At 43.9% G+C, this 16,015-nt stretch overlaps 1 protein-coding gene across 6 annotated transcripts in view; it reads left to right on the top strand.

The window, feature by feature from the left end:
* Positions 1-16,015, top strand: part of SBNO1 (strawberry notch homolog 1) — an 81,990-nt gene that overhangs the window by 4,691 nt on the left and 61,284 nt on the right. For 4 of the 6 annotated variants that reach the window (XM_039471631.2, XM_039471632.2, XM_074402086.1 and 1 more), the window contains exons 2-3: positions 12,110-12,241; positions 14,419-14,523. In XM_039471631.2, coding sequence (XP_039327565.1) covers positions 12,110-12,241; positions 14,419-14,523 — 237 coding nt within the window. The remainder of the gene's footprint in view (positions 1-12,109; positions 12,242-14,418; positions 14,524-16,015) is intronic. The other 2 variants (XM_074402084.1, XM_074402085.1) reach the window with 1 other exon arrangement.

Raw genomic sequence — 16,015 nt, forward strand, 5'->3', positions numbered from 1 at the left:
CACCATGTTGGTCAGGCTGGCCTTGAACTCCTGGCCTCAAGTGATCTCATCTTGGCCTCTGCAAATGCTGGGATTTACAGGCGTGAGCCACTGCACTGGACCTATACTGAAATATTTTAAAATGCTGATATGCTAAATTGATTTGACAACCTGCTAATGTGTTGTGATCGGTAGTTTGGAAAGTATTGGTTTGGAAAGGGTTGAGAGTACAGGATCTTGAAGGGGTGTGGCATCAGACTTCCTGAATTTGTAATTCTGCTCCAAGCTTGCTTTGTTGTTACACTGTTGTATTTTATTTTTCTAAGCCTCAGTTTCTTAACTGTGACAAAAGGAATATGAGTAGCATTTGGTAATTATGGGTTATCTTGAGGGTTAAAAGAAAAAAACCCACTCGAGTATGAGTTGAGCATCCCTAATCTGAAGATTCAAAATCTGGAATGTTCAAAATCTGAAATTTTCAGCACTGACATGATGCCACAAGTAAGAAATTCCACTCCTGACCTCAAGTGAATGATCACAGTCCAAAAGGCAATCAAAACTTTGTTTCATGCACTTTTTAAGATACTGTATAAAATTCCCTTCAGGCCATGTACATCAGGTGTATATGAAACATAAGTGTATTTTGTGTTTAGATTTGGGTCCCATTTCTTAAGATATGTGCGGGTATTCCAAAATCAAAAAAAACCCTGAATCACTTCTGGTCCCAAGCTTCAGATAGGGGACGCTCAGCCTGTAGTGAGAATCAAGATAGCTGGCCATCTGAATTTGACTAGTGATAATCAAAAAAGTTTCATTCCCCCCAACTCAATTATTTGTGTATTGCTTTTGTAAAGGATTTTTGTGGTTTTGTATATAATTTCCACATTCCTTTGTAAATATCTTGCTACAGGTTTTGCAGTGGGGGCACTTTACCAAACAAGGTCTTGTGAAGGGTAGGTGTTGTAAAGTACAGATTACATTCTTTTTTGTTGCTGTTTGGTTTGTTTTGAGACAGAGTCCTACTCTGTTGCCCAGGCTGGAGTGCAGTGGGACAATCTTGGCTCACTGCCACGTCCACCTCCTGGGTTCCAGCACTTCTCCTGTCTCAGCCTCGAGAGTAGGTTGGGATTACAGGCGCACACCATGCTTGGTTAATTTTTTTGTTTTTAAAAGAGACAGGGTTTCACCATGTTGGTCTGGCTGGTCAGATGTTGAACTCCTGACTTAAGGTGATCTACCTGCCTTGGCCTCCCACAGTGCTGGGATTACATGCCCGAGCCACCTTTCCTGCCCACATTACATTCTTTTAGGTAAAGGAAATTCTTCTAAACTAACTTTTTTGTAGCTGCTGTTTCTTCCTGCTGATGTTCTTAAGGAAACTCCGCACAGTAGATGCTTAATATTTGTTGATGAACTGTATCTCTAACTGGATCATTACCCTTTATATATTTTTTTTTCTTTTTTTTTTGAGACGAAGTCTCACTCTGTCACCAAGGCAGTGGCGCCATCTCGGCTCCCTGCAACCCCGCCCTCCTGGGTTCAAGCGATTCTCCTACCTCAGCCTCCCGAGTAGCTGGGATTATGGGTACGCGCCACTGCACCTGGCTACTTTTTTGTATTTTTTAATAGAGACGGAGTTGCACCACATTGGCCAGGCTGGTCTTGAACTCCTGACTTCAGGTAATCTGCCCTCTTCAGCCTCCCGAAATGCTAGGATTACAGGACAGGCATCAGCCACTGCGCCCAGCCATCCTTCAAGTTTTAAATTAAATGTCAGTCATCGTATCTCAGCTGCATAAAAGCAAAGATAAAGCTGAATCTTGAATGCTTAGCACTCTAAGGAGAAAAAAAATTCTTTTTGTTATTAGCTAAGGTGAAAATATATTTGCTAAGTGGTAGTATCTGTGTACATTTAAAAATGTCCACCAGTTTCTTCTAGATTTTTTTTTTTTTTTTTTTTAGACAGAGTTTCGCTCTTGTTACCCAGGCTGGAGTGCAATGGCGCGATCTCGGCTCACCGCAACCTCCGCCTCCTGGGTTCAGGCAATTCTCCTGCCTCAGCCTCCTGAGTAGCTGGGATTACAGGCACGCACCACCATGCCCAGTTGATTTTTTTTTGTATTTTTAGTAGAGACGGGGTTTTACCATGTTGACCAGGATGGTCTCGATCTCTTGACCTCATGATCTGCTCGCCTCGGCCTCCCAAAGTGCTGGGATTACAGGCTTGAGCCACCGCGCCCGGCTCTTCTAGATTTAATAACTAATTGGTCAAGTTGGATGTTTAATAGTAACACTTTTAGATTAAAAAGGGAACTAGTATTTTATATAACTAACATGGGCAGGGTGTGGTGGCTCACTCCTGTAATCCCAGCATTGTGGGAGGCCGAGGTGGGCAGATCATGAGGTCAGGGGTTCAAGACCTAGCCTGGCCAACATACTGAAACCCTGTCTCTACTAAAAAAGAACCAGGTGTGGCCGGGCGCGGTGGCTCAAGCCTGTAATCCCAGAACTTTGGAGGGCCGAGGTGGGCAGATCACGAGGTCAAGAGATCGAGACCATCCTGGTCAACATGGTGAAACCCCGTCTCTACTAAAAATAGAAAAATTAGCTGGGCATGGTGGCGTGTGCCTGTAATCCCAGCTACTCAGGAGGCTGAGGCAGGAGAATTGCCTGAACCCAGGAGGCGGAGCTTGCGGTGAGCCGAGATGGTGCCATGGCACTCCAGCCTGGGTAACAAGAGCGAAACTCCGTCTCCAAAAAAAAAGGACCAGGTGTGGTAGCACTCGCCTGTAATACCAGCTGCTTTGGAGGCTGAGGCAGAAGAAGAATCTCTTGAATCTAGGATGTGGAGGTTGCCGTGAACCGAGATCATGCCACTGCACTCCTCCAGCCTCGGCCACAGAGCGAGATTTCATCTCAAAAAAAAAAAAAAAGAAAGAAAGATAGCTAATAGCTAGTAGCTAACATTTACTCCAGGTACTATCACATTTACTTGACACCACAATCCTATGGAGGAAGCTTTATTTGTATTATTTTAACGTGTAGAAACTGAGTCAGAGAGGTTCTCATTTGACCATATACTAATAGTGAGCCCTGCAGGCAGTATTTGAACCCAGGTATTTTGTCTGACCCCATAATCTCTTCAGCCTCCTACTGCTATTGCATACATACATAGCTCCTACTAGTATGCCCCTACTGCTATTGCATATATACATAGCTCTCATGTCTGCTGAGAGCTATAGAGATCTGTTTTAGGGCTGGGCAAGAGGAAAGTCGTCCCCGTTTGTAAGTTTCAGTGTTGGTATTATGAATGGGAACCGTATCCTTTCATTCTTCTGGTTGGCTATTGTTTCTCAGTATTCCCTTCCTGCCAAAACTCGCTTTTAGTTTCTATCTACTACTGTGTCTTTGTGTCTTATTTATCATAGAAGTTTTCATAGGTGTATTATTTTGAAATAGGTCATGTTTTCAATTACACTTTATTTATTTATTTTTGAGACAGAGTGTCACTCTGTCACCCGGGTTGGAGTGCAGTGATGTGATCTTGGCTTACTGCAACCTCTGCCTCCCAGGTTCAAGTGATTCTCCTGCCTCAGCCTCCTGAGTAGCTGGGACTACAGGTGCATGCCACAACACCGGGTAATTTTTTATTTTTGATAGAGATGAGGTTTCACTTTGTTGGCCAGGCTGGTCTCCAACTCCTGACCTCCAGCGATCTGCCTGCCCCAGCCTCCCAAAGTGCTGGGATTACAGGAATGAGCCACCGTGCCCGGCCTTATTTTAATTTTTTTAAATTAATTAATTTTTTTGAAACTGAGTCTCGCTCTGTCACCCAGGCTGGAGTGTAGTGGTGCCATCTTGGCTTACTCCAGCTTCCACCTCTCAGGTTCAGGTGATTCTCCTGCCTCAGCCTCCTGAGTAGCTGGGAACATAGGCGCATGCCACCACGCCTGGCTAATTTTTAAATTTTTTTGTTGAGATGGGGTTTCACTGTGTTAGCCAGAATGGTCTTGATCTCTTGACCTTGTGATCCACCTGCCTCGGCTTCCCAAAGTGCTGGGTTTGCAGGCATGAGCCATGGTACCCAGACAAAATCCTGTTTCTTTTTTGTTTTCTTGTGTTTTGAGACAAAGTTCTGCACTTGTCTCTCAGGCTGGAGTGCAATGGTGCAATCTTGGCTCACTGTAGCCTCTGCCTCCTGGGTTCAGATGATTCTCCTGTTTCACCCTGTGGAGTATCTGGGATTACAGGCACCCACCAGCATGCCCAACTAATTTTTGTATTTTTAGTAGAGATGCGGTTTACCCATATTGGCCAGGACGGTCTTGATCTCTTGACCTTGTGATCCACTCACCTCAGCCTCCCATAGTGCTGGGATTATAAGAGTGAACCACTGTGCCCAGCCAAGATCCTGTTTCTTTCTTTCTTTCTTTTTTTTTTTTTTTTTTTTTTTTTAAAAGATGAAGTCTAGCTCTTGTCCCGCAGGCTGAAGTACAACATTGCTATCTCTGCTCACTGCAAGTCTCCACCTCCGAGGTTAAAGCAATTCTCCTGCCTCAGCCTCCTGAGTAGCTGGGATTACAGGCGCCCTCCACCATGCCTGGCTAACTTTTGTGCTTTTAGTAGAGATGGGGTTTCACCAAGTTAGCCAGGCTGGTCTCAGACTCCTGACCTCATGAGATCCACCCGCCTTGTCTTCCCAAAGTGCTGGAATTAGAGGCATGAGCCACTGTGCCCAGCCACTTCTGTTTCTTTTTCTTTTTTTTTTGACCACCATGCCAGGATGGTCCCGATCTCCTGACCTCATGATCCTCCCATCTTGGCCTTCTAAAGTGCTGGGATTATAGGCATGAGCCTCTGCGCCCGGCCAATCCTGTTTCTTTTTTCTTTTTTTTTTTTTGAGACGGAGTTTCGCTCTTGTTACCCAGGTTGGAGTGCAATGGCGCGATCTTGGCTCACTGCAACCTCCGCCTCCTGGGTTCAGGCGATTCTCCTGCTTCAGCCTCCTGAGTAGCTGGGATTACAGGCACGCGCCACCATGCCCAGCTAATTTTTTTGTATTTTTAGTAGAGATGGGGTTTCACCATGTTGGCCAGGATGGTCTCGATCTCTTGACCTCATGATCCACCTGCCTCGGCCTCCCAGAGTGCTGGGATTACAGGCGCGCCCGGCCTGTTCCTGTTTCTTTAAAAAAAAAAAAAAAAAAAAAAGGGTTGGGTGCGGTAGCTGATGCCTGTAATCCCAGCATTTTGAGAGACCAAGGCAGGCGGATCACGAAGTCAAGAGATTGAGACCATCCTGGCCAACATGGTGAAACCCTGTCTCTACTAGCAACACTGTCTCTACTAAAAATACAAAAATTAATCGGATGTGGTGATGTGCGCCTGTAGTCCCAGCTACACGGGAGACTGAGGCAGGAGAATTACTGGAACCTAGGAGGCAGAGGTTGCAGTGAGCTGAGATCGCGCCACTGCACCCCAGCCTGGGACAGAGCAAGACACCATCTCAGAAAAAAAAAAGAGTACTCTTTTCTGTCCATTGTTTGAGAGAGAGACCTTCTGTGGTTAGTAACTTTTGGGTTAGACTGCTACATGGTAAATGTCATTTGAGGTCTATGAACCCCTTTGTAGACACACTAACACAGATCTCTTGTACGTAACAGTATTTACTATTTATATTGTGCTTTGAGGCTTCAAAATGAAAATGTTAAATGTTTTCCTACTATGAATAGGTCTTTGTAAAATGAGGAGATTGACTAATATAACTTTTTTTTAAATATAACTTTTTAATGACTCTCTCAGCTTGAGCACCAAAATTCTGTGATTCTGTAATACTTTAAGAATAGAGATATGATTAAATACTAAGAGTTTTGCCTAATGGAGTTAGAGAATGGGATAGATGGTCTCTCTCTATCCCTTTCCCTCCTTCACCCTGCAAAAAAAGAGAATTTGTACCTATTTGACTGAGAAGTGATTTCTAGTATTCCAATTTATGTATAAAATGTATTTAAGGTTAAAATCTCTTTTATTAGAGATAAAAGACGAGTGTCTTTTACAGACATTGTTATTCCTAATTCATTAACCAGATTAGAGGGTCTTAAATTATTTATTTTAATTGACCAGTAAAAATTGTCTGTATGGTGTACAGCCTGTTCACAGGATATATATGAACTGTGGAATGGCTAAGTCAAATGGATGAATTCTAAGCTGGTCACTAATATTGTTATTTATAACTGTTACAATCATTTCTATATGAATATCAAAAGTTTCTCACTAAGATTTTTGTACTTTTAATGCTCATTAAGAAAATATATTTTAGAAAGCTCTCATGAACTCAGTAATACTTTGCAGTGAATATGCATTTCATTAATTAATGGTTCCACACTTTTGAGTATTATTGATGGGTCTTGGTTATAACTAATGGACTGGTGGATCCCGTGGCCTGCAAGGGCTCTATGGGCTGTAGGTTTGAAAGTCACTGGTTTAAAAGAGTGTACTTCTGTTTCAAATGTAAATAAGTCATTTCCCATATTTATTTTTAAAAGATGATACTTTTTTATTTTATTTTGTTTTTCATCAAAAGATGACACATTTTAATAGTCTCCAGAGTGCTGTTAATGTGGGTGAAGATTTTATCTGTAGCCGGTGGGCCAAGGCCCCCTGCGTTTTCTTTTTTCTTTTTTTTTTTTGTTTTAACGGAGTCTCTGTCACCCAGACTGGAGTACAGTGGTATGATCTCAGCTCACTGCAACCTCTGTCTCCCAGGTTAAAGAGATTCTCCTGCCTCAGTCTCCTGAATAGCTGGGATTTCAGGTGCGCACTATCGTGCCTGGCTAATTTTTATATTTCTAGTAGAGATGGGGTGTCACCATGTTGGCCAGGCTGGTTTTAAACTCTTGACCTCGTGATCCACCCATCTCAGCCTCCCAAAGTGCTGGGATTAAAGGTATGGGCCACCGTGCCTGGCCTGTGTTGGTCTTTTTTTTTTTTTTTTTGAAACAGTTTCGCTCTTTTTACCCAGGTTGGAGTGCAATGGCGCGATCTTGGCTCACCGCAACCTCTGCCTTCTGGGTTCAAGCAATTCTCCCGCCTCAGCCTCTTTTTTTTTTTTTTTTGAGACGGAGTTTCGCTCTTGTTACCCAGGCTGGAGTGCAATGGCACAATCTCGGCTCACCGCAACCTCCACCTCCTGGGTTCAGGCAATTCTCCTGCCTCAGCCTCCTGAGTAGCTGGGATTACAGGCACGTGCCACCATGCCCAGCTAATTTTTTTTTTTTTTTTTTTTGAGACAGAGTCTCGCTCTTGTTACCCAGGCTGGAGTGCAATGGCACAATCTCGGCTCACCACAACCTCCACCTCCTGGGTTCAGGCAGTTCTCCTGCCTCAGCCTCCTGAGCAGCTAGGATTACAGGCATGCGCCACCATGCCCAGCTAATTTTTTTTTTTTTTTTGTAATTTTTTTTAGGAGAGACAGGGTTTCACCATGTTGACCAGGATGGTCTCTATCTCTTGACCTTGTGATCCACCCGCCTCGGCCTCCCAAAGTGCTGGGATTAGAGGCGTGAGCCACCGCGCCCGGCAATTTTTTTGTATTTTTAGTAGAGACGGGGTTTCACCATGTTGAACAGGATGGTCTCAATCTCTTGACCTCGTGATCCACCCGCCTCGGCCTCCAAAAGTGCTGGGATTACAAGCTTGAGCCACCGTGCCTGGCCTGGTTCTATGTTGGTCTTAATGAAGTATTTTATGGATTGAAAATGTCTTATTTAGAGCTCTGAGTACTTATTCGTTTTATGCACTAGGATAATTTGTAGAAGTATGGTCAAATCTGTCTGTATTAGAAAAATTAGTTAATTTTGTGTTTTTAAAAGCTTAAGTCATCAGGCAAACAACTTTATTTTAAATCTATATTGGGACATTTCTCCTTTTTTTTTTTTTTTTTTGAGACAGTGTCGCTCTTGTTACCCAGGCTGGAGTGCAATGGCGCGATCTTGGCTCACCGCAACCTCCGCCTCCTGGGTTCAAGCAATTCTCCTGCCTCAGCCTCCTGAGTAGCTGGGATTACAGGCACACGCCACCATGCCCAGCTAATTTTTTTGTATTTTTAGTAGAGACGGGGTTTCACCGCATCGACCAGGATGGTCTCGATCCCTCGACCTCGTGATCCACCCGCCTTGGCCTCCCAAAGTGCTGGGATTACAGGCTTGAGCCACCGCGCCCAGCCTTTTCTCCTTTTTTTAATCTGGCATTCAGTTCCTTCATGTTATTTCTATCTTGCTAATACTTTATCCCTTCTCCAATTTTAATCTCAATCTGACGTTTATTCTGAAATAAAATAATGAAGCATCGGTGTTTACCAACATCGACTTTATTACTGTTTGGAAAGAGAACTCATGGACTTTGGGAGTTTCACCTGTCTAGTTCCTAATCTTGTACCACTCCCTGTGTGAGTGAACTTGGGTAGATAATTTAAGTTTTCTGAACCTCAGTTTCAGCTCCAAAATTATATTACCTGTCTCTCTTAGGGTTGTTTTGGGCTTAAATATGGTAATGTTTATGAAGAGCTTAACTCTGTGTTGAGCTTGTTTCCTTCCTTCCTCCCTCCCTGCCCAAAATGTTTTAATTCCTTAGCTTGCTTTTCTTTCTTTCTGGAAAATTCTGGAGAAATTTTTGAGAGGCTCGGCCGGGTGGGTTGCTTGAGCTCGGGAGTTTGAGACCAGCCTGGGCAACACGGTGAAACCCTGTCTCTACTAAAATACAAAAAACTAGCCAGGCGTGGGGCATGCACGTGTAGTCCCAGCTACTCGGGAGAATGAGGCAGGAGAATTGCTTGAACCTGGGAGGCGAGGTTGCAGTGAGCTAGATTGTGCCACTGTACTTCTACCTGGGTGACAAAATGAGACTGTCTCCAGAAAAAAACAAAACAAATCTTTGCGGTATCTGTTCTTCCTCCCACCCTTCTACACAGTGGTGTTCCATAAGTTTCATTCTGGATCTCTGGTTTCCACCTTAAACTCACGCATTTTTCCGTTAGAATATCTATCCAAATGATACACAAACATAGACGACAGACTCAGTAGAGAATTTCTTTGTTAAATCTTTTCATCTGAACTAGTTCTTACATGCTAGAAGTCATGCTCAGGCAGGGCCCAGTGGCTCATGCCTGTAACACCAGCACTTTGGGAGGTCAAGGTGGACAGATCACTTGAGGCTAGCATTTGGAGACCTGGCTGGGCCAGGGCTAAAAAATATGAAAATTAGCCAGGCATAGTGGTGGGTGCCTGTAATCCCAGCTACTTGGACTGCTGAGGCAGGAGAATCAGCCCAGGAGGCAGAGGTTACAGTGAGCTGAGACCGGACCATTGCACTCCACATTGGGCAACAAGAGTGAAACTTAGTCTCAAAAAAAAAAAAAAAAAAAGGTCATGCTGATTATGCTCTTGGCTAATGCCATTTTGTTAGGTTATCATGAAACACTGACATTTAATTTTATCACAGCCTGAGAACAAATGGACTAGCTGAAAATTAGTATATTTATGTAACGTGAAATTAGTTTTCTGAGAAAAGTAGAGATTTTTTATGTTTGTATATGTAAATTGGTTATTTCAGAGAAATTAATGAGTAAAGTTAAAATTGAGAAAGCTTTTTCTCCCCTATAAAATGGGTAAAAATCCATGGTAGCAGAATATTTTAGTCTGACCTTTGAGATTATAGTTAGAAAAACCCCCAAACTAAAATCTAGTTGCTTGAAATTGGTTTTAGACCACCCCTGTCCCCACTCCATAAAACACATCCTTCAGGTCTGGATTCAGCATTTATTTTTTATTTTCTCTTGGCTTAACTCTAACCATTCATCGGCTCATACTTTTTCTCTGGTGTGCTTCATATTCTTGCTTCCATTCTGAGTTTTTATTTAAGCTAAGTCTGATGGATTCTGCTCCCTAAATGTCTTGGATTACATTTCTCCTTTTTTCTGCTCCATACAGTTATAATACGGCTCTCTCATGGTCTGTTGTGGCAGTTTCCCAAGATGTCTTTCTGCTTCTGGTCTTGTTCTGTGTCCCCTCTTAGTGTTTGTTTTTACACTGCTGTTGAGTAATAAACTTCTTTTCTTTCTTTACTGAGGTGGGGGTCTTAACTCTGTAGCCCAGGCTGGCGTGCAGGGGTGATCACAACTCCCTGCAGTCTCCAACTCCTGGGCTCAAGCAATCCTCCCAAGTAGCTGGGACTACAGGCATGTACCACCATACTTGGCTAATTTTATTTTTCTTTTTCCTTTTTTTTTTTCTTCTGAGACAGGGTCTTGCTTTGTTGCCCAGGCTGGAGAGCAGTGGCACGATTTCAGCTCACTGCAACCTCTGCCTATCAGGTTCAAGTGATTCTCCTGCCTCAGCCTCCCAAGTAGCTGGGACTACTGGTGCATGCTGCCATACCTGGTTAATCACACTTGGCTAATTTAAAAAAATTTTTGTAGATATGGGGTCTCCCTATGTTGCTGAGGCAGGTCTTGAACTCCTGGCCTCAAGCTAACGTCCTGCTAACCTTCATTTTGGTACTAGGATTACAGACTTCAGCCACAGTGCCTGGACAAGTAATCTTTCTAAATCATAAATCTGTGTCAAGTAGTCCTCCATTGGAAAACTTGTCAGTAATCCCTATTTCCCATAGGAGCAAGTGAACTTTCTAGCATGTTATACAAGGCTACAGGTGGTAGCTTCATCTCTTGTCCTGAGACCCATACTTCTCTTCTGAGCTTCCATATTCATGTTGAATTAACTCCAGCCAGAGGTTTTTTTTTTTTTTTTTGAGATGAAGTCTTGCTCTGTTGCCCAGGCTGGAGTGTAGTGGTGCAATCTCAGCTTACTGCAACCTCTGCCTTCCAGGATCCTCCCGCCTCAGCCTCCAGAGAAGCTGGTATTAAAGGCATCCGCCACTACGGGTGGCTAATTTTTGTATTTTTAGTAGAGGCGAGGTTTTAACCATTTTCGCCAGGCTGGTCTTCAACTCGTGACCTCAGGTGAGGTCAGCCTCAGCCTCCCAGTGTGCTGGGATTACAGATGTGAACCACTGCACCTGGCCTCCAGCCATAGTTCTTTTTATTTTTGTTTTTTTTTTTGAGACGGAGTTTCGCTCTTGTTACCCAGGCTGGAGTGCAATGGCGCGATCTCGGCTCACCGCAACCTCCGCCTCCTGGGTTCAGGCAATTCTCCTGCCTCAGCCTCCTGAGTAGCTGGGATTACAGGCACGCACCACCACGCCCAGCTAGTTTGTTGTATTTTTAGTAGAGACGGGGTTTCACCATGTTGACCAGGATGGTCTTGATCTCTCGACCTCGTGATCCACCCGCCTCGGCCTCCCAAAGTGCTGGGATTACAGGCTTGAGCCACTGCGCCCGGCCCAGCCATAGTTCTTAAAGTGTGTCAAATTCTTTCACGTCTTCATGTTTTTTTTTTTTTTTTTTTTTTTTTTTTTTTTTTTTTTTTTTTTGAGACGGAGTTTCACTCTTGTTACCCAGGCTGGAGTGCAATGGCGCGATCTCGGCTCACCGCAACCTCCGCCTCCTGGGTTCAAGCAATTCTCCTGCCTCAGCCTCCTGAGTAGCTGGGATTACAGGCACGCACCACCATGCCCAGCTAATTTTTAGTATTTTTAGTAGAGACGGGGTTTCACCATGTTGACCGGGATGGTCTCGATCTCTCGACCTCGTGATCCACCCGCCTCGGCCTCCCAAAGTGCTGGGATTACAGGCTTGAGCCACCGCGCCCGGCCACGTCTTCATGTTTTGAATGTGTAGTCCAGAGGATCCTTGTCCACCTGATGATTACATCCCTGAGGCTCTGCTGCTTTGTAATCTTCATAACATCTCTGCTTCCACAAAGTTCAGTATTTCCTTCTCTTCACATAGCCTTTTGTAGACATATGCTTGTCCTGTGATATATGTACTTCTCTATCCTTTCTATTTTAGAGTGAGCTTGGGATTCAAGACTTTTGTCCTCTTTGCCTGACACATGGCAGGTTCTTCATAAATACTGAATGAATAGGTCTGGTAGAGATTGTTGGATTGTTTACGGGGGAGTTAATATTTGTTACTTTTCACTTTTTATGTTAATATTTAATGTTTCATTCTAAAGATGGTGGAACCAGGGCAAGATTTACTGCTTGCTGCTTTGAGTGAGAGTGGAATTAGTCCGAATGACCTCTTTGATATTGATGGTGGAGATGCAGGGCTCGCAACTCCAACGCCAACCCCTTCAGTTCAGCAGGTAAGTTTTCCAAAGCCTCTCTTTGTTAATTTCTGATTTCCACTGACAGTATTTTTTAAGATAGAGGGCCTCACTCCGTTGCCCAAGCTGGAGTGCAGTGGCACAGTCATGGCTCCCTGAAGCCTTGACTGCTGAGGATCAAGCAGTCTTCCTGCCCCAGCTGCCCAAGTAACTGAGACTAAAGGCACGCACCACTGCAGCCAGCTCAGCTTTGTAGTTTTTGTAGGGATGGGGTTTTGTCATGTTGCCCAGGCTGGTCTTGAACTCTTGAGCTCAAGCGATTGCTTGCCTCAGCCTCCCAAAGTGTTGGGATTATAGGTGTGAGCCTAACTTGGCACAATTTTAAATACACATGTGAAGCCTTAATTTTAAACATACGTGTGAATGTTATTTTTTTATTTTTATTTTTTCTTGTTATGTCAATGTTGTTATTTTTTTTTTTTTTTTGAGACGGAGTTTCACTCTTGTTACCCAGGCTGGAGTGCAATGGCGCGATCTCGGCTCACCGCAACCTCTGCCTCCTGGGTTCAGGCAATTCTCCAGCCTCAGCCTCCTGAGTAGCTGGGATTACAGGCACGTGCCACCATGCCCAGCTAATTTTTTGTATTTTTAGTAGAGACGGGGTTTCACCATGTTGACCAGGATGGTCTCGATCTCTCGACCTCGTGATCCACCCGCCTCGGCCTCCCAAAGTGCTGGGATTACAGGCTTGAGCCACCGCGCCCGTCATGTCAATGTTATTTTTATGTTGAGTATTCGTTTTGACTTATAGGGCAGAAAATAATAAAACCAAAACATTATTTTCTGCTTTGTTGTTACTATATATGTACAGACAGTGTAAGAGATGTTTAGTGTTCTTGTGGGAGTATCTTTAATTTCCTTAATAGTTGTCTCATTATTTAGGGGTATTCTGTGATTTTGCTGTCTACATTCTCTGAAAGCAAAAATGTAAGATTCTAGCTGGGCACAGTGTCTCATGCCCGTAATCCCAGCATGTAGGGAGGCTGAGGCTGAAGGATTACTTGAGCCCAGGAGTTAGAGACCAGCCTGGGCAACGTAGCGAGCCCTTGTCTCTACACAAAGTTAAATTAGCTGGCCGTGGTTGTGTGCACCTGATGTCCCAGCTACCCGGAGGCCGAGGTGGGAGTATTGTTTGAGCCCAGGAGTTGGAGGCTGTTGTGAGTTATTGTGCCACTGCACTCCAGCCTGGGTGACAGAGCAAGACCTTGTTTCTGAAAAATAATAGACTGGTCTGAGTGCAGTATTGTTTACAATTAATTGATCACAGCCAGTTACAGATTTCTTTGTTTCTCTTCTACTCCCACTGCTTCACCTGACTAGCTTTAAAAAATTTTTTTAATTAATTAATTAATTTAGAGACAGAGTCTCACTCTTTCACCCAGGCTGGAGTGCAGTGACATTATCTTGGCTTACTGCAACCTCCATTTTTCAGGTTCAAGCAATTCTGTTTCAGCCTCCCGAGTAGCTTGGATTATAGGCGCCTGCCACCATGCCAGGCTAATTATTATTTATTAGTAAAGATGGGGTTTCATCATGTTGTCCAAGCTGGTCTTGAACCTTTGACCTCGTGATCTTCCCGCCTTGTCTCCCAAAGTGCTGGGATTACAGGTGTGAGCCACCGTGCCTGGCCTAAAAAATTTGTGTGGTTTTTTTTTTTTTTTTAAGATGGAGTTTCCCTCTGTCTCCCAGGCTGGAGGGCTGTGGCTCAATTTTGGCTCACTGTAACCTCCACTTGCCAGCTTTAAGTGATTCTCCTGCCTCAGCCTCCTTAGTAGCTGGGACTATAGGCTCGTGCCACCACGCCCTGCTAATTTTTTGTATTTTTAGTTGAGACGGGGTTTCACCATGTTCTCCAGGATGGTCTCAATCTCTCGATCTCCTGACCTCGTGATCTGCCTGCCTCAGCCTCCCAAAGTGCTGAGATTTGCAGGCGTGAGCCACTGCACCCGGCCAAAAAATTAAAAAAAAAAAAAATTGTTTGTATAGTTTTGTCGAATTCTTGTGCTTGCAAAGACTGTTACATTATATCTGCTGTTAGTGATTTCACATCACTTTAAATGTTAAGCTTGTTATTTTTTAATAAATCCAACTCTTGTTCTTGAAACAGACTTTACTGCTGTCCTTTGTTTCTTTCTCTGATGTTGTTTTCTCTCCAGTCAGTGCCACTTAGTGCATTAGAACTAGGTTTGGAAACCGAAGCAGCAGTTCCTGTAAAACAAGAACCAGAGACTGTACCTACTCCAGCACTGTTAAATGTGAGGGTAAGAATTATTTAGATTTGGTCTTCTAAAATAGTTTAGAGCTGTAGTAAGAAAATAACCTGGCAGGTTGTGGTGGTTCACACCTGTAATCTCTGCACTTTGAGAGGCTGGAGCTGGAGGACTGCTTGAGCCAAGGAATTCAAGACCAGCTTGAGCAAAATGGCAAGACCCCATCTCTACAAAAAAAGAGGAAATAGGCTGGGCACCGTGGCTCATGCCTATAATCCCGCCACTTTGGGAGGCCAAGGTGGGTGAATCACTTGAGGTCAGGAGTTCAAGACCATCCTGGCCAACATGATGAAACCCCATCTGTCGCTCCTAAAAATACATATAGGTGCATGCCTTATAGTCCCAGCTACTTGGGAGGCTGAAGCAGGAGAATCTCTTTAACTCAGGAAGTGGAGGTCGCAGTGAGCCGAGATCATGCCACTGCACTCCAGCCTGGGCGACAGGGTGAGACACTGTCTCAAAAAATTTAAAAAAAAAGAAGAAATGGATAATTAAACAATAATGAAAAATTTCAAAAAAGAACCGTTTAGTGTGAAATAGTTTTCTCTAGTTCTGCTTTTTGCCACTTTCCCAGTATTCTACCCTTACCTCCTCCTACTTTGTAACACGTTTGTTTCATTCTTTTGGTACTTGTGCTGACCAAAAGATAACACAAACAAAGCAGAACCTATTTTGTTTATTGCAAATGATATAAAATTCATGAAATAAAGATGAAATGCACATTCCTCTTTTCATTTTTTAGAATTTTATTTATTTATTTATTTATTTTTGAGAAGGAGTCTCACTCTGTAGCCCAGGCTGGAGTGCAGTGGTGCGATCTCGGCTCACTGCAACCTCTACCTCCTGGGTCCCTGTTCAAGCAATTCTCCTACCTCAGTCTCCCAAGTAGCTGCGATTACAGGCACCTGCCACCATGCCTGGCTAATTTTTGTATTTTTTAGCAGAGAGGGGGTTTCACCATGTTGGACAGTCTGGTCTTGAACTCCTGACCTTGTGATCTGCCCGCCTTGGCCTCCCAAAGTGCTGGAATTATAGGCATGAGCCACCGTGCCTGGCCTATCCTACTATTTTTTATTTTGCTTACCTATTTCAGCTTTTGTCCATTGACATGTAATTTTCTTTTTGAGGTAGAGTTTTGCTCTTGTTGCTCAGACTGGAGTGCAATGGCGGGATCTCGGCTTACCGCCACCTCTGCCTCCCAGGTTCAAGAAATTCTCTTGCTTCAGCCTGCCAAGTAGCTGGGGATACAGGCATGTGCCACCATGCCTAGCCAATTTTGTATTTTTAGGAGAGATGGGGTTTCTTTATGTTAGTCAAGCTGATCTTAGACTCCCGACCTCAGGTGATCTGCCTGCCTCAGCCTCCCAAAGTGCTAGGATTACAGGTGTGAGCCACCCTGCCCAGCGGCGTATATAATTTTTCTGTGATTGTAATTGTGCTTTAAAGAGAGTTCCTTTGGTCTAACCTTATACGTAACAATTCT

The sequence above is a fragment of the Saimiri boliviensis genome, chromosome 7 (assembly GCF_048565385.1).
Source record: "Saimiri boliviensis isolate mSaiBol1 chromosome 7, mSaiBol1.pri, whole genome shotgun sequence".
NCBI classification, from domain to species: Eukaryota; Metazoa; Chordata; class Mammalia; order Primates; family Cebidae; genus Saimiri; species Saimiri boliviensis.